The 25984-nt window shown below is 44.1% G+C and overlaps 1 protein-coding gene across 1 annotated transcript in view; it reads right to left on the bottom strand.

The window, feature by feature from the left end:
* cacna2d2a (calcium channel, voltage-dependent, alpha 2/delta subunit 2a) overlaps nucleotides 1-25984 on the bottom strand; it is a 126525-nt gene that overhangs the window by 42336 nt on the left and 58205 nt on the right. The window contains exons 4-6 of the mRNA XM_071530630.1: nucleotides 19997-20056; nucleotides 6678-6722; nucleotides 553-691 (exon numbers count right to left, since the gene is read on the bottom strand). Of these exons, the coding sequence (XP_071386731.1) occupies nucleotides 553-691; nucleotides 6678-6722; nucleotides 19997-20056 (244 nt within the window). The remainder of the gene's footprint in view (nucleotides 1-552; nucleotides 692-6677; nucleotides 6723-19996; nucleotides 20057-25984) is intronic.

Raw genomic sequence — 25984 nt, 5'->3', positions numbered from 1 at the left:
CATCTAGGCTCTTGCATGGTACAGGTAACTCACTAACGATGCTAGCAGACCCTCTATATGCCTGTCAGAATACCAGGATCATTAATTATTACCATTTTACAGTCTGTGGACAGAGGAAACAGCCAACAGCGTAAAAATCAACGGGGCAAACATTACGACGGGCTACGTTTTAGAACACATGCTTTGGATGGGCATTCCAACTATCTTGTTCCTTTTTTTTTTTTTTTTTTTTTTTTTGCTTAGCCCTGCCCCTTTGCATGCATATTTAAGATATTTCAGCATACAGAAATAAACCAAATGCTCAAAAAACAACATACTGAGGAGTTTCCATCCGGTCAGAAAATGAAAAGGTTTTTTAATGTAACCTCAGCTTGGAGTCATGCTCTGTTTTCGTATAAATTGATCAATGTGGGAAGGTGAACACTTACAGTTTGTTAGTAGTGGTGTTAACAGGTGTAGATTTTAAAGTTTCACACTCATTGTGATCATGCATAACCCACCCCAGCCCTCCACCCAAGTATCTATAAATCGCTGCCGCACTTGTATACTTACAGCCTTTGTAAATGTCTGTGGGGATCTGGACAGCGCTGGAAGAGTAGTTGACCTTGTTCTTGAAGTTGAGATCGTCCACAAACTCCAGCTCCAGAGAGAACGGGTTCTCCAGCAGGTTCTCCTCTTCTCCATCCTCAGTCTGCAGACACACACATACACACACACACACACACACACACACACACACACAAACTGGGATGAGCCCACAAATACAAAGGAGTGGTCAAAAAAAAAAGGGAAACATGCAAATAGAGTACCGCATTCTTTCCTCCACCCATAATGTGGCTCTACAATGCACATCTGTGCTTATGATGCATACAGTATACTGTACACACACACACACACACACACACACACACACACACACACGCATTCTCTCTCTTTCTGTTTAGCACTTCTGCCTTCTCTTTCTCTCTCTCTCTCTCTGACACGCACTCACATAGCATTTGGATAGTGTTAAGTGCAAAAACAGCAATTACTCTGCCTTTTGTCTGCCTTCAGATTTAGGGGGGGTCTATTCTCTCCCTCTTATCACAGAACAACAGCGGGTATCAAAGTGGACACCAAACAGAGAGAATCAATTAGTACCCAAGATGACTATCACAGACACGTAAGGTGCCACACAAATTAACCCCAGCAATAACTAGCAACCAACACAACTTAATCACTGTTTTTTCTCCCACCCACTTAAATAATATTCCCACCAGACTGAGCATTTCATAACAGACTGTCTCTTCATCTGCAGCCTCCTCTGTCACAAGTAATTATCTATACCCAAAACAAAGCAGGAGCCAACGATGGGTCTTGAATGAATCTTCAGGCATTTTGACTGCTTCTCAGTCTGGTCATTGTATGTGCTAAAGCAGCCTGACATAGATATTGCATTAAGAAAGAGTCAGATATCAAACAAGGCCAAAAGGCAAAGAAGAGAAATGGACATTTAGGCGTTTTATTGACAAACTTTGCCTTTTCTCACAGGAGGAAATAATTGTGGAATGTGGAAAAAATGGTTCCTAGATGTAACCAAACCCTCTGGCATGGCTTATTCACTTATTCATTTATATCTGTTTCTATATATCCTTAGAGTGGCCACTAAAACCCTGTTAGAGGCATACTGAGAAAAAATGAATTCACAAATCAACATTTATAAATCAAAACTTAGAAGGTCAGACGATGGTCAGTTCTTTGTTAACTAGACACACTTTAATTAATGTGTGCTCATGCTCTTTGATACACTGACACACAGTCTGGCATCATTGATCTATCCTTCTTCTTTATCCCCTTCACTGAGGGATATTTTTTCAAGTGTTGTACAGTTTAATTGAATTGGCACAACTGAATGTTTGTAAAACAAAACTCATATCTGAAAAACAAAATATACATTTTTCAAAAAGAAATCCTTTCAGGGATGTTTTTAAACAATAGTTCATTGTTGCATGCAGTAAAAGCGTGACTTCTATGATTACTAAATCTGTAGCACTCCAATACGCACTGATCATTTTAATAGAGCAGCATGGGTTAATTGGATCTGACATGATAAAAACTGTTTGTTTTTTGCCAAAATTAAATCAAAGCCCCATGTCCAGAGCAGAAATTGATTGATGGCCGGGCTTTAATTGACTATTAAAATGCAATTACAAGCTGTTGTTGGGACGAGCAGGGGGATAGTTCTGCTGATGTCCCATTGAAAGTCAACATAAGGAACAATACAGTACAGTCAAAGGGACCAGGACATGAGATATACTACAACAACATCCATAAAATCTCTAATTTCTACAACTTTTATAACATCACAGAACAGGATACAACCATACAAAAATGCCGGTAGACAAACTTGACAACAAATACATATTTGCTTATACATTATAACTAAAGTAATTATTGTACATTATTACACTTGCGTTAGCCTCTGTCATCAAATTTAGAAGTTATTGGGCTAGAACAGTTATAAATGTGCTTTCCATGGATAAAAAACAAAGGAAAAATCAATGCCAAACAAATAACAAAAGGGGGGGTCAAAACAATTAATAAACAAAATAAACACAACATTATATATCATCAGTCTGTGCCTGTCTGACGCTGTGTGTACATGCCTAAATCCCCCTGAAATTGCCTGACATTGTCTTTTCAGTCATGTTCAGGACGTTTTGGGGTGTATACCATCTGCTGTGGGCATGTGACATATGGGCGTGGCCAGCAGTGAGCTAGATTATGGGCTATCAAGGTGAGGCTGGTGGCTACAGCGCAGGGAAGTCATAGAAAAAACAACGGTAAGAAAGTACCGATAATACACAGCTAAATGTGGGGCAGACAAGGCCTGTTCGAAAACACAGGTGAACACCGCCATTGCTTGCACATGCTGCTGAAGGAGATTTGCTGTGTTTTCTATGTGGAAAGCTGGCGGTGCTTTATTATCCCACAGAGTTCATCAGACAGCTCATCAAGATGAGTGACAAGTGTTGGGGCAACAACTTGTCCAACTAAAGGGGAGGAGGGCAGGAGGTGCAATATCTCAAGGCAAAACAGTTGCATGTTGTAGCTTTAATGAAAGGTCCATATATACTGTAAAAGCAAGTCTATAAAATGAGTTTGAGGGGTTATTTAAAGGACGATGCAGATTTAGCCTGCATCAGGCAGGTCATTCCAAAGTCTAGGAGCCCTGATAGCAAAGGCCTTATCACCTCTTGCTTTTAATCTACATTTTGGAACTGCCAATTGGGACCTGACCTCAGGCTGCGATCTAAAAGGTCTGTGATGTAGCTTGGTACCAGACCCATCCATGCCTTAGAAGTGATCAGTAAAATCTTAAAATCAATTCAGAACCTAGCAGGTAACCGATGTAAAGATGCTAAAATTGTGGTGATGTGATCTTGTCTTTTTGTTCCAATAATAATCCTGGCTGTAGAACAGATAAAAGCATGGATGACTTATCCAGATCACATATACCCTCTCTGCTTTAGCTTTACAATAACGAAAACTCTGCAAGTAAAACATTGTAACAACATGACAGGATAGAGAGGCAGTAAAATGCACCGTCGGCTACCAGTGCTGGCAATTAAAGCTAATGTTAGTAGTGTGTTTCTTCATATTACTGTAGCAGAAATACAAAATCAGAGCTGATGGAGTCCTTAGGCCTGATGGATGTATTATCAAGGGTGATGGTTTCAGCCTTGGATTAATGTTAGTTCAGAGCAGATTTGTTGCCAAGGCTCCTTGAGACACTTCAGCAAACTGTGGAGCAGTTAATCAGCACCGCCAATCACATTGGACATGATTGGATTTGAGATTCCTTAGGCTGACTATGTTGCCATTAAGAGTTAACCTGATTGGGTTAGGGATGGTGGCTTATCAACATCTGTAAAGGTGATTGGCTAGCCTTTACTGTATGTGACAGGAGAGTGGAGGTGTTTGTTTATCACTCAGCCTGACACTAATTCTGTCAAAGTCGGGCAGGGAGTTTTTTTTTCTTCAGAAGGGCCCAATCATAATTAACCAAGGCAGCTTCTAATTAGCAGCTAAATAAATCCACGCAGGAAAGACTGATTGGTTCATTTTCTTCAACCATCCACCACCTGTTTTGCTCGATTCATTACCCAATTTGTTAATTTTATCTCCCCATTCTCAAGGTTTAATTAAAGGTTGAAGAGGCCAGAGATGACATTTTGAAAACTCCTTCATTCCCACCTTCAGCCAACCAGGGCTAACCTAGACTGTGTCACTTATGACCCTGTGTATGTGTGTGTGTGTGTGTGTGTGTGTGTGTGTGTGTTTGAGTGAAATAAAGCATGAGAGAGTGAGAGAGAGAGAGTGTAAGTACCTTTTCCAAACAACTACTTAAGAAAAAACACGATCAGTTGTCATCAACACAGTAATAATGATTTAGTGAGAATTGTTAAATCTAAAGAGAACGGTAATACAAGTTGACACTTAATTTCCCCGATGTATACGTGGCAGTAACTTGAAATGTTGGAGGAAATAATTGCTATAAGAGACCAACCACACGACACTATTTGCATCTGTCTGCTACAACAGAAAAATACAAAAATCCTTTTCAATTTTGACTCAGAGTTAAAATAATCAGTCTAGGAACTGTGTGTTTGATGTATTTGATAGTTGTCCTCTAACCAAATCACCACCTAGATACACGATTTACAATCTATTCATATTTTCCTACCAGACAGATAACAATATGGCAATGAAAGCGGGATCATGCAGACCAGAGAATATTTGCATTTTCACCCAGTAAGCTTTGTCTGCTCTCTGCTGAAGCGTACGTTATAATCTTCTATGGGGGGGAAACGGGGGGTTGATATTGTCTCTTTCTTTCTAGTTATTGTTGCAGAGATATTTTACCCAATGGCCAGTAAGACTTGAAAGTTATCATAATATTGTTCAACTCACAGACAATCAGACGGTCTAAAAGGCAGACAAAGACACACTACAATCTCTGTCAAAATGTGTGTGTATGTGTGTAGACTTAATAAATGAAATTATCATAGGAGGAGTGAATTAAAGTCAAGAATAAATTCTTCAGTGTCAATGGAGAATTCAGTAACTTTGCCCACCACAGAAAAGGTCTTCTGAATCCCATTTCCTATTATCTTTCCTCTTAGGAAAACATTTCAATGAATAGCAGATATTATTGGTTTTCCCCCTAGATTATTTTTTTCATCCTTAGTCGACTGAGAACCTAATGGAGGTATAGGTAGGTAGTTGATCAAACCAAATGGAGGTATATGTAGTCATTAATCATAAAGGTGGCTAAGCAGCACCCTCCACGCTGCCCATTGGAAGGACACAGCATTCACTGACAATGACCATTAGACATTCTTCGGCACTTTTACTTATATCAAGGGCAAGAGTGACAAGAAGAGAAATTAACAGGGTGCAGAGGATAGAATAGGGAACAGAGTAGACAAGACTTGGGCAAGACGGCCCGACACTTACTTACCTTTCTTTAAACTGTGAACTCTTATCATATCTCCCTAGTAGCACAGACTCCACTGGAAGAGTCTTTATTAGAGGGGACAGTGTGGGAGGGAACCGTGACTCCGGCGGAGCAGAACTGGTGGGCTTCTGTTTGGGGGGCGGGGGATGACCTCTGCCTGACCTCTGTCTCTGTCTTTGGGTGGTTGCGGGGGTGGAGATGTGGGGGTCAGGGGTGTGTCGGGGGCTCGGCCTCGGTGTGCCATGTTAATGATGACCGATGTTCTCCAATTAGACGTGCTGACAGGCCCTAAAGCGCCGTGTCATTAATCACAGGAGTGGCGTGCACAAAGAGAAAATCACACCATGATTTATTGCTCCTCTGCCTCCCTCTCTCACTCTCTTCCCCTCTCTATCTCTATCTCTCTCTCCCTCTCACTATCACCCTCTTCCTTTCTTTTGTGCTTTGGTGATCTAGGGGGGGTTCTTGCACTCCTCTTGCAAACTTAATCAATCAGCGGGCATAGGCTCAAAGTGTGACCTATCCGGAGGAGGAACTGCAGGCTGCAGCCAGAGCAGTGACATGGTGAGACACCGTTACCAAACACCAAAGACTTGCAGGGCTTTTGCTGGAGGAGACCGTGGTTCCCAGCCCCACAGGCCTTTCAATGTCATTCATATTCTTATGAGCAAATATGAATGACACGCATGACAGGAATGGTGTCTTGGCATGAAAGTAAGATATGACTCGTGTTGTGGTGAGAGGTGTCTTGATGGGCACGGAGGTCTGACAGCCCTGCAGTTCGGCACTTGGACATTAGTTAAAGGTGAGTGGACTGAGATCATACACCGCACTGCTGAGGTCTACAGTTGGGTCGGGCGGAGGTGGGAGAAAACTGGGGGAGGACAGCTGAAGTCACTGTCACATGCACGGTGCCAGCCCCTGCTCTGTCACATTGACTCACCGTAAAGTATGGTGTCACGTCACTAACACACACAGACAGCCCAGGGGCCTGTGACCGGGAGGACATCAACACCGAGGAGGCGGGGGGGAGGGATACAGGGGTGGGGGTGGGGGGGGGGGGGTGGGGGTGCAGGACAGGGTGTCAGGGAATGGGGGTAGGGCGGGGCGGGGTGGGAAAGTACTGGGTTTGAGGTAGGTAGACGGGGGGGGGGGGAGCAGTCCGTACTGTACTCACATAGTCCGAATCCGCTTTCGAATCGTAGTATGAAATGTCACTCTCCTGCGCAGAAAAGAAAAGTGAAAAGACAGGTGATGAGAGAAGATATAGCAGTGTCTATATCAGTCCCGACTCCTCGCGGTGGGAAGCTAGAGAGAGTCATGGTTATATTCGCTCACACTGTTCAGCATGAGAATATAATCAGCATCACAGAACACTAGAGGAGTAGTGTGATGTGGAATGACAGTCATGAAGGCGAGCAGGTAGCTGTTGAGATTTCGAAGGATGTAATGCATTTGGGTAATGTTTTGGTTAACAAAATGCAATGTGATACATGTTCAAACCCGTGTTTGGAACACTGTAGGAACATTTTCATGTGTTGTGGAAAACTTTAAAAAATGTTGTTTTGTGCGCTGCGGTATGAGCTCAGATGTAGCATGGAGTAAAGTGGTCCGTAATGAGAATTGAATAAACTCAAAATATTACTCTCTCTGGGAGTCTTATCAGCCTCAGCTGGCTGTGTTTTCAGTCTTAGCAAACAGCTCTCACAGGAGGAAAGGAAAGGAAAAGAAAAAGGAGAAGAATGTAAATTTATGCCATTGTGTTTCCCTACGTGCTCCAATAACCAACTCCAGTTACCAGTCGCCAGCTGAAACCCCACATTCAGCCCCTCATCCCACCTACAGGGCCCCGGCTTCCAAGATCCCGGCCTCTATCCCCAACAAGGAGATCCAAATCCGGGATCTTAGTCTCGCTGTCGTCCTCTTCTCCCCTGGGTTGGCATCCTTATCTCCAGCAGAGGCAGGCGTGAGGGCGGGCCGGGGCTGCATGCGGCGAGCAGCGTCCGTGGGGCCCGCCTCATTATCATGAGGAGGCTGGCTGAGGACGCGCTCTCAAGGGCACCAGAGTGGCTGACTCTCCCTCTGTGGAAGAGCTGCGGTCATGCTCTGATGGCAGAGGACGGCTGACAGAGAGCCTTCTATTAGCCTTACACACTTACTCACTCTGGCTTATTTTCTCTCAATCTCTGTTTGTCTCTCACTCGCTGTTTTGTTGTTCACTGTTTTCCTCTCTCTCCTGCTGTCCCACACACGTGCTCTCTGCACCTCTTTAACTCTGTCATACACACACCCGCGCATAAACACACACCCCTTCATACACAAATGCTCTCTTCCTCTGTCAACCTCCATCTCTCTCTCTGTTCCTCTCAGTACAAGAGCCTCTCTCGACACAATGTGATCATGACCAGGGTCTGGGCTGGCCTCCAGTGCTAATCAGAGTCAGTCATCAGCTCAACTCAGCCTCTAACAACTCACTGAAACACAGCCTGATCAAAACTCACACTGACACCAAACATGAGGCAGACCAGCCTGGACACAGCTTGTGTCTTTGGGTAAACGAGAGTGGACAGGAGAGAGGGAGTAGGGGGAGCAGAATCTCCCCCTGCCACATCTCCTCATCGCACCAGCACTCCCTCTGCCTCCCCAACTCTGTTAGAGAGATCAGGAGTGGGGATGGGAGGGAGGCAGTTGAGGGGAAGGATCAGAGCGGACAGATCAGGGAGAACATTGGGTTAAGTTGGAGGGTGAGGATGGAGGCTGAGGTCGGGGCGATGTGGATGGAGGAACAGAAAGGAGAGAGATGGGTGCTGGTGGTGGTGATGGTGGTGGGTGCAGTGGGGAGGGAGCTGCCAGGGCTAAAAATAGCTTGTGCCTCTGCAGAGAGAGAGAGAGAAGAGAGAGAGAGAGAGAGAGAGAGAGAGAGAGAGAGAGAGAGAGAGAGAGAGAGAGAAACAAATAGAGAGAGAGAGACTGTGGCAGAGCAACAGTGTTGTTGTGTCTGCCAGTGATGGCAGCAGGATTGATCTGGAGCCCAGTCCTGTTTATACTGGTCCCCCGGTTCTAAAGAGTTTACTCTCCCTGTTGCAGCATTACAACTCATTACTCATGGCTGCTTTCTGTAAATAAACGCTTGGTTCCTGGGACCCAAGGGACGCCGTCCAGCAGCGTTGGGCGCATTACTCAAACAAATATTTTACTCAAATAATGCATTACTCCTTACTTGTTACTCACCTGATAAAATGTTGACTAATTCTAATGAAAACAAATCAGAGGGTGGAGGTGGGATCTCATTGTTGAATAATTCAACTTCAATCTGATATTTAGATAGGGTAAGAACAAATAACATAACAATTGATTTTTTGAACTAGTATTTCACTAGTAGCTGTTACTGGGAAAATAATAATGCTGCACCCAGCCAACAATGGCCTCCAGTGAGTTAATCTGTCAAAAAAGATTTGTACTCGAGCTTTGTTGTATTAAGTAGTTTGTTTGCAGTATTGTGAAAACATGACCTCTAAACGTAATTACACATGGGCACCTACACCACTCCGTCACTAACGCAGCACCCACAACCTCTGCGTCCACCCACACACACGCTGAGACACACACACACACACACTGAAGAGGTGGCTCCATGTGGATGAGTCCTAGGCCACTATGACCCTCTCAGCTGCCCCCAGGGTAGCATGGCCATCTGCTGTGGCTGGTCACAGGTCTCTATGGGCCCAGGGTCTGGGTTAAACACACATCTGATAAAACACCAAGCCAGCAATTAACCCACACTCATCACTCTCCAAGCACAGCCCCGCCTGCTCGCACACACACACACACACACACACACACACACACACACACACACATCCATACACACATATAAAAACACATAAAAGTATGCTTACACACGCTCGCACATAAGTACGCACTTGTGAACGCACATACGAGCGTGCATACACAAACCCATGAGCACATACACACACACACGCTCACACACACACACACACACACACACGCACGCACACAGAAACTCTGAGAGATTCCCACAGACACAAAGTGCTATCAGTAAATTAAATCTATCATGCTGAGTGGACCAACAAATTCCAAACAGGAGACAAACACTGAGGTCAGGTGATGATCTCCAGCCCCTCCCCTACATCAATCTTCCTCTGCTTGTCTCCTAGCTTCTCTCCTCTCCTCGCCCTTATCTCAATCTGCTTCCTCTCTCCTCCCTTTCCCCAATCTCTCCTCCTTCTCTCCGCCCTGCCTTATCTTCATCTTTCCCAATCTCTCCATCCTCAATACCAGCCTCCTCTCCCAATTTCAGATTTCAGCAAATGCAGCGGCGCGTAGGTTAGATGCCTACTGTTGCTATAGAAACCGCCCCTCTGCTCTAGATTACAATGTGACTTTGTCTCCTCGCCAGGACTACAATGTCTGCTTGTTTTCATGTCTGTCTAGATACACGCCTGCCTATCTTTTGTTTGTTTCAATGCCTGTCTGTTTATAAGTCTGTGCTTCTGCCAGCATGTTTTCTGTCATTTCTGTCATTCTGCCTTTCTGTTGAAATGTTTGTCTGTCTGTGTATTTTTTTAAACCTCATCCTTTGCTTTGTTTTACATTCAAAACCAGCTTTTAGGTGGAAGTCGATGCGTTTAAAGCCTCCTGTCCTGAGAAGACTCTTCCACCAAAGTTTGGCATGTGTGAAAGAGCATCTGGATAGATGATTTATACGGTGATGCACAGGGCAACAATATGTGGCTGAAAAACGGTTACACATAGGATGTCATAAGCAGAGGAATGTGTAAACAGTGAGTGTGAACACTGGGTGTAAATCTTTTGAATTTGAATCTGTGAGCTCTCAATGGACTGGCTGAGACAGGTTGACATTTGAGTCTGAGACAAGCGCTCCATCATGGGTGGGGACAGATTACAGTCATATTCATATCTCCTCTGGACACCTGCTAATGACTTTATAATTACAGAACACACTGGCTGCCTCTGCCGTGCTCTGGGGCGTGCACACATACAGGCGTAATCACACACACACACACACACACACACACACACACACACACACACACACACACACACACACACACACACACACACACACACACACACACACACACACACACACACACACACACACACACACACACACACACACATATCAAACACAATAAAGGATTTCATTTACTGCTCTTCATTAACCCACGCACACCAGCCCATAAGGTACACACAGAAACACACACACACACACACATACACACACACACACACACACTGCTGACTCAGTATGAAAATGCAACCAGAATAAAAAAACAATGTGATTTAGCTGCAGAATAGAACTGCTTATGTAAAGCTAACCCGTTATGGAGGCATACATTCTAACTCCCTCTGTTTTTCTTATCTCCTTCCCTCCGCTCCAATCTCTCCTCTTGTCTCTACCTATCTCTCCTTCTGTCTCTTGATTTCCACAACCTCCCTATATTCCATCTCTATGTGTCAAACAGTATGAAACTCAAGACATTCAAACTAGATAAACACTTGGTGATATTAGGTGGTGTGAACTCTTAGTGGGGAGGACAACCCTTGAGACTGAACACATACTCTCTCACACATTGACACCGATGCGCACGCAACACAGAGATATACTACATCAATTTACGTATGTTAAATAAGAAATGATTGACATGCAATTTCATCCAGAGAATGAAATTTAAAGGAAACATATGCAAGGGCATTCACACCAAAAGGAGACACGTCAAATTGAAATCACAATATGCCATCAAAAACTAATTTGTTCAGCTCATTTCCTTTATTTCATATGACCTACAGGTTGTCACGGTGTGAAAAGGTGGGCTTATTAAACATGATTTTCAATGCCTATCTAAATCAAACTGAGGTAAATTCATCATAGGCATGTAGAAATTTGTCAAAAAGGACTTTACAGTCACTCTAAAAAGCCCTTTAACCATTTTGATCTTGAATTGCAGGAGCTGTCTGTGAATATGAAAGCTCACTTTTGAAAATGCTGTTCTTTGGCAGTGCTATTTAGATTTAGAGAATGTTAAATCCTATCTTTTGCTGAATACAGGTATATTGCTTACTTGCAGAAATGAGGGAATCATAGTACAAGGAGCTAAATCACTTTATATTTAGATTGATATACAGTATTACACTAATCTGTACTTAGAATAGAGAGGAGGTCCAGTGGCTAGCAGGTCTAAGCAGCAGAATTGCAATTTAAATGCAACCCTTCACTGAGGAGCCCTGCAGGCAGATATCTCAGGTCAGAGGAGTATAATGCAAACCAAATTATAGCAAACAATTATACTTGATATATTGAAGAGATATAATAGCACAAAGATGACTTGGATGCAATTCAGCCTTTAATCAGACTGTGTAAACTATTTATTTTCATCACCTAAAAATATAATGGCAAACAAATATCCCAGTGCTGAGTGCTCAGAAGAGACAGGTAAAGTCCAAACTGCAATAAACTGTTGGTTAAAACAGGTGTAACTCGCAAAGTGTAAAAAGAATACTCACATAAAACTATGTTCTCAGAGGATATTGCAATTAATACAAATGAAGTTTTACATTCTCACTTTGGTGTTCATGGTGTCTGCAAAATATGGCAGTTGTCCTAAGTATTGAAGGTTGCCAAAATGCCTCTTTATAATGTCAAGTCAATAAAGAGTCAACCAGTAAACTAGAAATTAAACTGTTGGCCTGGAAGAAAGAGAGAGGGAAAAGAAAGAGAGTGAGAGAGGGAGAGAGAGTTATTGAGCAAGAGGGAAACTCAGATAAAGGAGTGCAAGACGGAGGAGGCCTTGGGCGCGGCTCCCTCTCTCTCACTCTCTCATTGGCATGCTCTGCATCTCCAGGCTTTTAAGCGATTAGGGAGCTGCTGAGACCATGGCGTCCAAGCATAGCTCCATGCAGATGTTCATTTGTATGCCAATAAACAAATGTGCCCTAAGATTAAAGCTCCAATACACAGTGCAAATTCAGCAAAGTGAATGGCATTCTCCATGCACATCGCATCAGTGTCTTGCTCCTCTCCAGACAGTGCACCATGCCTCCTCTAACTGCACATTAACTTCAAAGACCCTGGGAGAGATGGGCAGCAAACCAAGAGATAGGGGCAGGAGGGAGAGGGAGAAGAAAAAAAAAAAAAAACGGCAAAAGAGAAATCTCGTTTGCCCTGAAATTAAAATTAAAAAACACTTAATAATATGTTTAATTTCATGCCCCTGATAATGTGTTCATGGAAGCATTAGGACACATTTAGTATTTCCACTATGCATTATGGTAGTCAGAAATTCTGCATGTGAATCTGCAATTTCAGCTCTTTCAATCTCTCTTTGTACACAGCATCTTGCAGGTAACAAAATCTGAAGCGACATCAAGCTCTCCCTCCATCTATCCCTATTTTTCTCTTCCTCTCCTCTGTTCCCCTCTCTCTCTCCCTCTCTCCCTCTCTCTCATCTCTGCTCTCCCATCTCTTACTTTCAGAGGCTGTCAGTTCCCCTCGGTAAAAGCAGTTAAATCAGTCTGTGAATATTCCAATCCTGCGATAAGGAAGGGAGGCTTTGTCCTGCTGCACTCTGGGTAATGCTGCTCTCCATTGTTGGCTGACAGGGCTCCATTGAGGAGCAGGCTTTAGCCTTGATAGCATCACCACACTGCATGGACACAGTGCCAGATAAAGAGCCTATCCAACATGACACACGCATGCCAACACCTCCCAAACAAGCCCCCAATCTGATCATCAGAGGAGGAGAGGCAGGAAAGAGGTGCTCTAACACCAAATAAAGACAAATAAGATAAACAAGCCATGGCAATATTAACACTATCATTGGAATCCGGGAGGAATTGATAAAAAAAAGAATGCAATTCTCCATGTCTAGTCTGTCTGACATGGCTGATCGTTTTACCGCGACCTTAGCTGCAGCGACCAATCACTGGTGATGAGTCGGGACCTCCCTATCCAATCACGTTGCAGCTTGGTATTACATTAGAACTCCACTGTTATCTGCACAAAATGTTTCCAGGTTCCGTTTTTTCTTGGAGGACTGAATATGGCTTTTCATTTTGCTCTTATTTTCCTGCCATTTTACAACTGCTAGTCCATAAGAGGCCCAAAGAGTCACCACCCCCTCTTTACAGGCTGACTGAGAGTGGCCAATCAACAATCAGCGCTGGCCAAAGGAAACCTGTTATTTTCGACCCCATAATCATTTCCATCAGATGCCTTACTGTCCCTCACAACGCTTTGAACATTCAAATGACACAGAGGAGCCTGCCTCAAGATATCTGAAGACAGACACCAAGGACAGAAGGGACCTAACACACCAAGCAAACAGTAAAACCCAAGCAGGCATTTCTCCACAGCTACAGCGCAGCCAGACTGTCAGTCTGTCACTCCTCACAAAAGGCTCCAAACAACCTGGCCACTCAGACACTCTCACTTTCCTGGAACACCCTGACAGACGCCACATCAACACACAAGGACAACTCGGACACAAAATATACACTTTCGCATGCCAGCGGTTACAGATGTAGTGGGACTACCCGGGAATAGGGTCAGTTAAGACAATATGTGTTTATATTAAGATTCAGAAATTGTTCAACTGCTAAACAAAAACTGTGGCCTGATGTAATGCTCTGACTCAACAGAAAACCTCTCATCAGGCTACAACATCTGCCCTGCTCTGACCAGAGGGCCAGGAGGGAGCAGGTTCACCCTCTGAAATAACATTTCATGGGTGTTGGTCATGTGTTGCAATGGGGGAATCAAGGTCTGAAGCGTGGCCTGCTGAATTTCTCTGACTATTGATTCCCATCTCCTGTGAGGCAGGGTAATCGATCGCCGGGTTTTAGACATGGGGGCCACTTTCTCAACCCTCCCTCCTGGCTAGCATGCTGTATCATGGTTTGCCAAACAACCCCCTTTGAGGGCCTATTGACAGACCTGAACTTTTCTCTCTCTGTCTTCTTTTTATGTGTTTCTCATTCTCTGTCCCCCCCCCCCCCCCCCCCGCCCATTAATTAAAAAGCGTAAAACAGCATGAGTCTTCAAGTGATCTCTCTCAGAGCAGCAGAGAAACATAAGGGGTGAAAACTGAAAAAAAAACACAGAGGGGGAGTTAGAGAAAGGAGACAAGGAGACAGAGAAGAACGGGTTAAAACAAAAAAAGGGAGAAAAAGGGCAGTTCTACCTTGGAGAGGAACACTTAAGCAAATTACAGCTAGGTCTGCAATCAAGAAGCTGAAATTACCAAACTGCTGGGTCACCACAGCAACCAAAGCCAGGCAGCAGAGCAGCCGTGGAGACAAAGTGAGGGGAAGCACCAGGAGGGGAGAAGAGGAGCTGCAGGCACAAGTGAAAATAAGCGAAAATAATAATAATTTATCGATGGCTTGATCAATTGCTAAGCATCTTTTTCACTTTGGTCCAGAACACACACACACACACACACACACACACACACACACATACACTGATACACTCATACACACCAAGAGTCACCAAGAGTCACTCTCCTGCTTTCCTAGTGCTGTGTCAGTGGGTGTGTTAGGGATAGCGTCCCTTATAGACGCATCCCAGTGTGGTGTGTTAGTAAGCTGAGGCAGCTGGACCATCAGATACACTTGATAGGGAAGCGACCCTGCTAAATTGTATACTGTGTTGGATTTTCTCCCGTCCCACCCCCACCCCACCCACCCCCGTTTCTTTTCCTTCCAGTGGTGAGCAGATGGAAGTCCGTTCCATGGCGCGGGATTCGGTGATAACGCTGTTTATGAGTTCCATTACGTGCTCGGCAGGCTGCAAGCACTCTGTCTCAGCGCAGTCATAGGGAAAGGGAAAAAAAAACTGCTCACAATGAAAATAGAAGCAGTTTATTTGTGATTATACAATGCGGTTACGCTTATCAGCGTTTGAAATAAGCACTGTGTATTTAAAAAGTGCTCCAATAGCCACACTCCCCACCTCCCCCTCTTGGGCTTCTACGATGGAGGTCCTTTGTTTGAGTTTTGGCTGTCGTGGTGCTGAAACGAGACAGTTGGCCATCTCAGAAAAGGTTGTTGCTTTGTTTGTCTTTTGCTTTTTGGAGGTCTGTGGCTAACAATCAAAAAGAGGAATTGAAATCTAGTGCTACAAATATAATATGTAGGGAAAAAACCCTATATAGTAGGCTATTTCTATTGAAAATGAGCACAAAATGGCGGGCTGTGTATGTATAATACGCTGAACTGATGTGCAGCAGATGAAACACCACTAGCTTGCTAAATATTGCTCTCATCCACGTGTATTGCCATGGGTTTAGCTCAGCTTAAAACAGTAGGGGGAAGGAAAAAGGTCACATTTCAGCTGGAAAAGATTTGATCTCAAATATTAAAATGAGCGTGCTTGAACAAATGGTCCATTGCCTGCCTGTCTCACTTAATCCGGTAAAAGATGAAAAGATGGGGTTAGAACCATTTCTGAAAGACAAAAAAGGGGTGAAATAACGGAGAAAATGAACATGTCGAGAGGAGAATGAGAGATGAAACAAAGCCATAGTGAGGCGTCTATTTTGTGTCTATTTTACCTGATTTGAATCCGTTCAAGACAGCCCTTATAAGACTAATGTATTCTGTGGCTAATGGAGCCAGTAGCTTCGAGGGCTGGGCTGAGAGAGTCGCCACAATGATTCTCTCTCATTTCCTCTGAAGGGCCAATTATCTCAAATAGAGGCATTATAAAGAAGCTGAACTTGGTCAAGTGAGCGAACCCTTGCAACTCTCGCCCCCGACACTTCAGGTCATGTTGCCCTTCTGAGGGAACCTGTTGTGACTTTAAGGCACCAAAAAAGATTTTCGCTAAAAGAAGAAGATCTGCAGTATCTAATTTCAGGAAGTGTCAAAAAGATAATTGAGTACAGGAGAAGCTGTTGGCATGGGAGGGAACAGGGATTTGTGGGATCTTATGGATCACTGTGTGTATGAACATTTTGTATATATATTTGTATATGTAAGAGCATTTGTATATGTACAACACATGGACATACATGTGTGAAGAGTGGAAAAGATATCACGTAAATACCACTGTATTATGTATGAGAAAGGGTGGGTGAGGCAGTAGAGATGGAAAGAGAGAGGAGAGAGGAAGAGGAAGAAAGCGAGAGATTGTGTTGTCCTATGATGAAAGGCTTGATTGATTAGAGAGTGATGATTGCAGTAAATGGCCTGGAAGATGGCTCCATCTCTGTTTCCCTTTTTCTCCCTCTCTTATACCTTCTTCCCTCACTCACTTGCTTACTCCCTTTCTCACTTCCACCTCTCTCTCCCTCCGTGTCTCTCTTTGTCGCCCCCTCTCCCTGGTTTCATCATAGCAACCCATCAACAGAGCGCCTCTCTCTCCCCTAATGGCACAGCTATTAGCACTAATGCATTTCAAACGTACAGCAGCTGCCACATCACAATCTGATGGAAAGTACATGTCTTCTTCCAATCTCAACAATCTCCATCCTTTCTTTCATCCAATCTTGTTTCTCTGCTCCAGTGTGTTACACTTCATGTCCATCCCCCTTTACCCAAGTGTCGATGGTCATCATCCAAAGCCTCCATGTGATTGCATGGCGTGCTAGGAGAAAATCCAAAGTATATATAGTGACGATAATGCAGCTGTTGTACGGTGTTGGCCATATCATTAGTTTGGCAATGGCAAACTAATGACATGGCTGGTAGCAATTTTCCATTCTGTGCTTGAAATGAACAGGAATTAACATTATGTATTGCCAATGCCTGAAAGAAGCCAAAAAGAAGGCACGTAAAGCATTTCAACAACTAATTTTGAACTGGCCTACACCCAGGTGGTTATATCAACCATAGAAATACATTTTGGCTTTGCCTCTTGGAGACGGCACCCAAAATATTAGAAAACACGCAATATCTAATTATACATTTTCCCCCGAAAACTGTACATGGTACACAAATTGAGCTGCTACGTCAAAGCTATAGAACCCAGGATGTTTCGTGACCTAATTCTGAGAGAGTAAAATTAGAAATGGGAGACATGCTGAGTCCATCCCTCGAGTTTTCACAGCGCTCTAGTCTCTGGCTGCCAATTTGCAGTTTAAACACCAAAACAAAGAGGAGGTTTGATGTTTGGTTCTGAAGTCACTGGTTCTCCCTAGTCCCATGAGAATTGCAAAGCAGCGACAAAATTACTCCGTCGCCCTGGGATGACTCCATTGCCAACACAATAGATGGGTTGGATAGAGAGTGTCACAGAGGGACGGGCTCCTGACCTTGAGAAATCAGCGGCAATCAAACACTTTAATGTCTATTTCACACACCATTTCATTCAAATGGATTTAAAACCCTGAACGACCATCACAACAGTTGTTACGATCAACATTTCGACATCCATAATGTCCGGCAGTCGGGATGGTCAGATCCAGTAACTGGCTCCACGGCTACACTAGGAAAATTTGTGTGTGTGTGTGTGTGTGTGTGTGTGAGAGGCAGAAAGAGAGAGGTCTTCCCATCGCTACAGTAACAGCTGCGACGGCAGCCGTTGTGAGGACCAGGCGTGTCATTGAGTTCCTATGATGTCACCAGTTTGGCGGAGCGAGCAGATGGGCTGGGCCAGGTACAGAACCTGCCGTTAATAAACACATACATATAAATACCCACACACCGACAAACACAAACAACCACATTATGCTTTCGTTAGCCCAGACCGGAGCACGCAAACACACACATATATACGCAACGACACGCGCGCACACACACTTACAAATGCTATGAAAACACACACCGTCTCTCGTGCATAAACACCTTTTCTCCTCATTTGACAGACTACTCCACCCGCTAGTTTAAGATGCTACGCATTTCCCCTAATATGCCCAAAGAGCATGCAGCCCTAATCTAATTAGAGTGTCAGTCAGCAGAGTGTTCACCCAAAGAGAAATTAGGAAAGCACAAAATCTACAAACAGGAAAAATCTTCTCACAAGGATGTGGCATATCTACCTCTTCGCCTCCTCCTCTCCTCCCCCTCCACCTCTTTGTAAGATTTTTTAATGGTTTCACAGTCGCCCCTGCCGAGATTCATTACCTGGTCTAATTATAAAGGCAAATGAAATCAGCTCCAATACATTATTAATAGAGGAGCACCATTAGGATTCATTTGAAGTATTTGCAACAATATGATATATTCCAACTGTTTTCATGCCTGATTAAAGACACATACAGATAAGAAAAAAGGTGCATGAATGTGATGGAGATGGAGAGGGTGGGGACGGGGATGAGGCTGACGATTGGACAGAAGGAGAGAGAGAGAGGGAGACAGAGGAAGAAGAACAGAGGAGAAGAGACAGACAGGGAGAGGGAGAGAGAGCAGAAACAGAGAGATAGAGGTTTTGGCAGAGGTGGGGTGGAATAGGGAGAGTGCTGGCTTTTCCACTTGAGGAGGTATTGATGCCATATTGGATGCAGCTACCTATGAACAGGTGTGCTGTGTGTGGTCACTGTGACCCAGGCTCAACTACCTGCATGGCTACACATCCGATTGAGGTGCATTGGAGCCGGCCAGGGAGCGGCAGGCATCAACCCCCCTCAGGCCTAAGATGAAGGGACAGCCGCACTGCAGCTCCCTCCCTCGGACCGGCAGGGAGGGAGGGTGCAGCCAGCCACCCCAAGACTACAGCTTCAGAGTGTAAGCGACCATGAATAAAAATGGACTTTGCGGGGAAGTAGGGCTCATAATTATTCGTTTTAAATCAGTTAAAGCCTTTTCTCAAATATCCCCCAGGAGGCGCGGGGTTAAAAATCCATTTGTGGGAAGTGTACCATGACAGCGAGCTCGTCTCCCTGGAGACAGAGGATATGACAGTGGGGAATGTGTGTGTATATCTGCCGGGTGAGGCTATGTGTGTGTGTGTGTATGTGTGTGTGTGTTTGTGCATCAGTATGCATGCGTGTTCGCGGGGCATCTGAGTGTTTGCAAATCTGGGAGGCAGTGGAGCACGCGGGCTCGCAAACACACAGACAAACACACAAACCACAGAGTAATACCACTTCTCTTTTTTTAAATTTCAAGAGCAGTTTTCTACTGTTTTAAAGGTCAGTTGCAAGAGAATGCAACTTTCAACCTGCTGTGGCCTGTGAAACGGAACGGATTGACAGTATTTATATAATGCTGTTCACCACAAAATTAACAACCACCAAAATAAGCATGTATAGAGTGTGTGTGTGTATGTGTGTGTGAGTGTGTTTGTGTGTATTACAGTATATGCGTTTGTTCTTCCAACTGTACAAAATACTACATTGTCTCTGTGATGCTGATCACATTGTCATTAAAGGGAAAATAGGGGAAAAATAGCAAAATTGTGGGTAAAGTGAAAAAGAGATAAGGGAAGATAAACCAGGTACCTGGAAGAGAAAAGGAAAAGAGAGAGAAGAGGTTTTGGGAAGGAGGAAAAGAGGAGGCTTCCTACTTTACCTTCACACCATCCTGCCATACATGCTCCTTCTGCAGCTGCTCCGCCTCCCGGGCCAGTTTCTGCAAAGAAACACAAAAACAGCAGGCTGAGTGTCAGAGGTCAAGAGGACATTGATCTGTGCGTGTAACGCGTGTAACGTGTGTGTGTGTGTGTGTGTTTGAGTGAGTGAGTGAGAGAGATAGAGAGAGAGAGAAGCGGTGACTTTGCTCTCTAGCTGCTGTTAATAAAGTGGATAATTCAGGAGGCTGTGGCAGTGCCAAACCCAACATGCTTCTCAACTGACTTACATGATCCTCCTGAAATGACCTGTCCAGAATAAGACTATGACACCATACTACTGGCTCTGTTCGAGTTTATTTCATTGGGTATTTTAATCAAAAGTGGTTTGCCTGATACCACTATACATGGACTGGCAGTAAGTGACAGCTAATCCCAAGTTTTAAATGCTATTTTGAAGCTGTAAATTGTTTCTTTATCTGTTTATTGGTGTATCATACAAAGTGGAGTAAAATTTATTTTGTATTATTATTAGAATCTGAAAGTTGTGAACAGGATTATTTGCCACTTTACCTTTTAATAATTCATGTGTATATACATTAATAAACTTTAAAAAAAAAAAATCCCAGATCGGGGCATCAACATCAGGGAAATTTTAGCTCTATAAATATAAAGCTTAATTAAGGCAACTGTGAGACCATGTACTGAACCAAGCGGTGCTACATATTTCTGATATTTGTGTTCAGCATGAACTCCTGGTAATCAAAATAGTTTCACTGGGTCACAAGATAAGATGCAATCTGAAATGGAAAGGACAAGGGGCATTTCCAGAATTATTATTATAATATATAATTATTATCTAATTAGAGTATTAGAATCAAGCAAGTGTTCATTGTTATCATACTAGAGGATACTTTCCTATCCTTTTACTAAACAAGTAAATCTACATGTTTAAACTGGATTGTTAAAAAGACATTCTTCAAATATAGCAATGTAGCTTGAGTGAAATGCATATTGATATTTGATATCGCCATGATGTTGTAAATTATATGTGGCACAAAACTTAATATCATCATCTCAAACCAACATCAAACATCACTGTCCATTGATGTTGTATTATCGTAAAAATATCCCTTTAATGTTCTCACAACATTCACCATGATGTAGCTTAGGCTTATCTCTGTAGAGGCTTACTGTATATAGGCTACTCATACAGGAAGCCACCCAAACGACAAATGTAGTGAGGCCCAAGAGATCTCTCTCTCTCTCTCTCTCTCTCTCTCTCTCTCTCTCTCTCTCTCTCTCTCTCTCTCTCTCTCTCTCTCTCTCTCTCTCTCTCTCTCTCTCTCTCTCTCTCTCTCTCTCTCTCTCTCTCTCTCTCTCTCTCTCTCTCTCTCACCTCCCCCACCTCCCCCTCATGGCTGTGCCTCAGTATCTAGGTTTCCCCAGGCCTCTAGGGGGCGATCTGGTTCCCGTCCCAGAATATTCTGTCCAGCCGTAAAGTCCCAGGGCTCCAAAATTACAAACCCTATTTAGACTCCTGCTAAGAGGGCACTCATTTCTGGTGCCACACTGAAGGAACTAGTCCCCTAGCACAGGAGGGGGTTTTATCTACAAAAAACAGACAAGACATAAACTCTCATTATAGTAAAAAGCTGTCCTATTTCTAATGACAGCCCCACCCACCTTGTCTCAGCAGACCCTCCTAGAGAGAAGCGGCCCCACCTTCCCTCACCACAAGCTCCTGGCCCAGAATATCGGCCTTGGCTCTCAGGGACGTCGTATAGGGACATTAGTGGGGCATAATGGTTTAAAGTGTGTACATAATGTGATATCACTAACCTCATTTGTGGAACATAATAGCAGAAAAGCTGGATCATTTAGGGTCCTCTGTGTCTATATGATTTTGCATTGTACTTTTAATCACCTGAACAAGCCTTAAATAACAATGATAAAAGATTTCATTCATTTCCTAATGAGACAGCAGACCACTGAAACAATGAAACTAGGAGCTAATTAGCCTATTGAAATGATTGCCACAGAGTCCATTAGAAAAGACAGTAATTGTGTGGCTTTCGTTAGAGAGGGTCAGCCTTGCTAAAGGGCAGCGCCAAGTGGTAATCTCTTGGTGAAGCTATTAAGACTACAACATTTTTCAATTAAGGATAAACATGGAGCAGCTGAACAATAACCACACTACATTGCCAGTCCTGAGAATTAAACACATATTGTCATATTCTAGTTTCAGGGTTCACTGTCTATCACAACAGTTTGTCTTTCTCATTAACAGGTGAAGGTCTTTTTGAGGACAGTAAAAAATTAGTGTCCACATCCCACAAAGTTGCATTTGCAGAGCAGTTTCCTCCCTTCCCTCTCAACCCTCTGCCATGATCTATGATCTACGCTTTCATCCTCTTGGCTCTGTCTTTTTCTCAACATTTAATCTGTCGGTAAGAATCTCTCCTTTGTCCCTCAGAAAATCCATTTCTCTCCCTCTGAGTGGCCCACACATCTTTCCTTCAGTTCTCTGTTTCCCCAGCTGCCTCTCCCTCAGTATTCTGCCTCCCTTTCCCCCAGTAGGCCGCCATTTCTCTGGGACCCTATCTCCTCTCTAGCAGCTTAATGCAGTCCCCCTGCTCCAAAACAGCCATGTGTCTTCATGTGTCTTTCCTTCCTCTGTGTTGGCCCAGATGGATGGGTAACACAAACAGCCCATGAATCAGAGTGAGAGATGTGGGAAGGAGGGGGGCAGGGATATATCATCTATGCTGGTGGCTGGAGCCCAAGCAGCTTAGAGCACTGGATGAGCATAGTGAGATCAGCACAGTACAGCACAGATAAGCTCAGCACAGGCCCACACAACACAGCAAATAACACCACAGCATAGAGGCACAAAGACACCAGGAGAGTCTCGCACATGAGCACAGTCCTCTAATGTTATTGCCATTGTAACCTTGACACAAACTGCATCACGTGTCAGGCCATTTATCACTGAGCCTTCAGGCAAGGTCAAGAACCATAAACACAACTCTGTAATGGATAGTGGCATGCGAAGTACCTACACAAGGTCTACAGCCTTAAACAACACATAGAATGGAGTGCATCTTGTATGCAAACACACCACATAATGGAGCAGCTGACAGTGTAATTGTACAAACAGCCAAGGAGGAGGCCGCCGCTCGGTGATGTCTCTGCTGTCTAAGAAGAGAGCCGCTGAAAAGCCCCGCTCCCTCACTGTGAACTCACGGGACAAGAAGACAGGAAGAAAAAAAATCATGAAACGCTCAGCGTGAGGCGATTAGGATCTTTAATATTCATAACTGTTGAGTTTGCTCTGTTCCAGAGGGGAGCAGTTTAATCACTCAAAGTCATGTTATTTCTAGGGGAATGACAGCACACCAGGGACGGACCGCGTCATGCTGTGGTGAGCGCCAACACGACACCGGGCCGCCTGTGTGATTGCTGTAGCCTGTTAGGCCCTTCCACTGAGCTTTAACTTAAAGGGCACTCGACACACCACACTGTCGTCTGTGTGATCTGGAGGGACACTCCAAATAACCCTACACTGTGTGTGTTTGAGCGAGAGGGCACTTGAGAAAACACGACACGCTCTGTATGTGTGATTGCAGCCTTGAATTGAGGCACTCAACATGTTCCAAATGACCCCCTCAGCTCAGTTTCGGGGACTGCTGAAGTCACCTTGGGGAACTAAACACTGTGAAATGACTCTGCTGAGGTCACTTAACCTTCGCAGAGTGACGAACACAGTGAGGGAAGACCCTCAGTAAATTTTACAATGATTGGCTGCTCTGAGTAGTGACAATCATAACAGTAAGCCACTAAGCTCTTTGGAGAAGACTTCTAAATATAGAAAGGCTTTTTTAAGTGTCCTTCCCACATTGTTGAATTAAAGAACACTGATCCACACTGAGAAACACTAGGAATACCTAGGTGCACATTCACCAGCTACTGAAAAATACAAGATGAACAGGAATGATCAGAAACAGTGTGTTTTCCTAGGTTGCCTCTAAAGCACAGACTGGCAATCTGTAAAGTGTAAAGCTCATGATCCACAGCCGTCTCTTTAAGGCAATGTATATGAGCAATATTGCCTTTATCATGTATGAGGATTGAAAAATAGGATAACATTAGACGCTTTAAGGAACAAAAGTGTAATGAAAAAAGCTGTTAGTCACGGCTGTTGGCAAATAGCCGTATCTATTTTATATCAAAATGTCACCTTTGTGTCATGGCCTTAAAGGCTGCTGCATGTAGCAGTGCAGAGGGCCGCAGTGTCATGCAGCAATTAGTCCATTAGGGGGCAGCGGACTGAGTGCAGTAGCGAGCCATGGCAGCAACAACAGCAGCAACAGCCAGTGGAGCCTGTCAGAGTGAGAGGAGTCTGCTTTAAGCTCTTCATTCTGTCTTCGCCACTCGGCCGGGATTAAGGCCAATCATAGAAATCACTGAGTCAGAACCAGCCCACAATAACAGATGGAGGGACTTTCCACTCCAGAATTTTAAAACATCGCAGACAAACTCACTTTTACTTCGCCTGCCCCCCCACCCCCACCCCCCTCGCCTCCATCCCCCCACCACCTCCCGTCTCGCGCCATCCCTTTATCTCTCTTCTTCGCTCGGCTGTTTTATCCTGCCATCATGTGCTGTACTCCATTTCTCTCCATCTGTCTCACTTTACTGCTCTCAAACTTTCTCCCTCCTCTAAGTCCATATTAATTCTGCCTACAGCCACAGCCACAAACCAACTTCAAAACAGTTTAATTGACTTCACACAGAATAGAACTCTCGAAGATCGGAGGACGAAAGAGGAAAAAGCTGTAAAAGTTATGACACGTTTTTTAATGCTTACATTACATCCCTGTCACATGCCAAGTGGAGTCAGTGAGATTTTGCTGTGACAGAACACAACATTTAAAGTTCCAGTCACATAGTGCTGAGAGGAGGACAGTGATAATAAGAATAGACCAGCCTCTCTTCAGAGTGGCCAAACAATGTAAAAGTCCATAATGAGGAGAAATAATGACCCTTAATTCCGGGTCCCTGGTTGGTTTGCTATTGGCAGCTGGGTATTGTAGTCGTTATTAGCAAACTCTGACAGAGGATATGCATGGATGGGTGGGAGACCCTGGCTTTGTTCTGTGATCCAAAGCACCCTGTGGCAAGCCCGTTTGCAGCGGCTGTGTGTGTAGTGCTATTGTAGCATGTGCTGAGATAATCCCTGCCTTTGTTTCCCCCCCTAATCTTCCCCCTCCACAACGGAAATGTTAACACTTTCTTTTGCATTTTCCCACTCATCGCATCGCAATCCCGGCTCCGCTCCGCCGTTTCCACGGAGACCGGCTCTGGACGACGCGTGCTGTCACCTACCCACAGCGCCGGCACAGCAGCAACTCACCAGCTTTCCAAAGTCAAACACCAGCTTTCTCCACACTACATATGCCCACAGAAACGCCACATTTCCATAGCAGATTGCCAGCATTGTGCTGAGGCTTCAGTGTCTAGTTCAACGAGACAAAAAGGCAGCTGTCTTTACTCTGGAACAATACTGTAGCTCTATGCAGCACGATAACTCCATCATAATGGTTTTTCAGAAGTTAGTGTTACACTGAGGATAATTGACCTTGATCATGAGCCTTTATATATTAATCAGTCTACTCCCAAGTTTATAATATGGACATAATCAAAATAAGATTATGCAAGTAGCTATGCCATGGGAGCAAATCAGCTAATCTAATATTTTACCAACTGCTAAATTATCTCCATAAAAACAACATTAGTTCCCTCCTAATTGGGGCACTTTGTAGTCTTTTTTTTACATTTGAAATACATGATTCAAAATAACATGCATTTTGCTCATTAAACCACAGAGCCTTTGGAGCTAAGTGGCAGAATCATCACAGCGCAGAACAAAGTCCTCTAAGACGAGGCCATTGTCCCACTCATTATCATTCGCTGGAGCAACTACCACT

This window comes from Centroberyx affinis, unplaced genomic scaffold (assembly GCF_046629955.1).
Source record: "Centroberyx affinis isolate AG114_WGS23_722 - 3 ecotype Tasmania unplaced genomic scaffold, CSIRO-AGI_Caff_v1 ptg000136l_1, whole genome shotgun sequence".
NCBI classification, from domain to species: domain Eukaryota; kingdom Metazoa; phylum Chordata; class Actinopteri; order Beryciformes; family Berycidae; genus Centroberyx; species Centroberyx affinis.
Note: the sequence above shows the minus strand (reverse complement) of the source record. Positions and strands in the feature narration are given on the sequence as shown.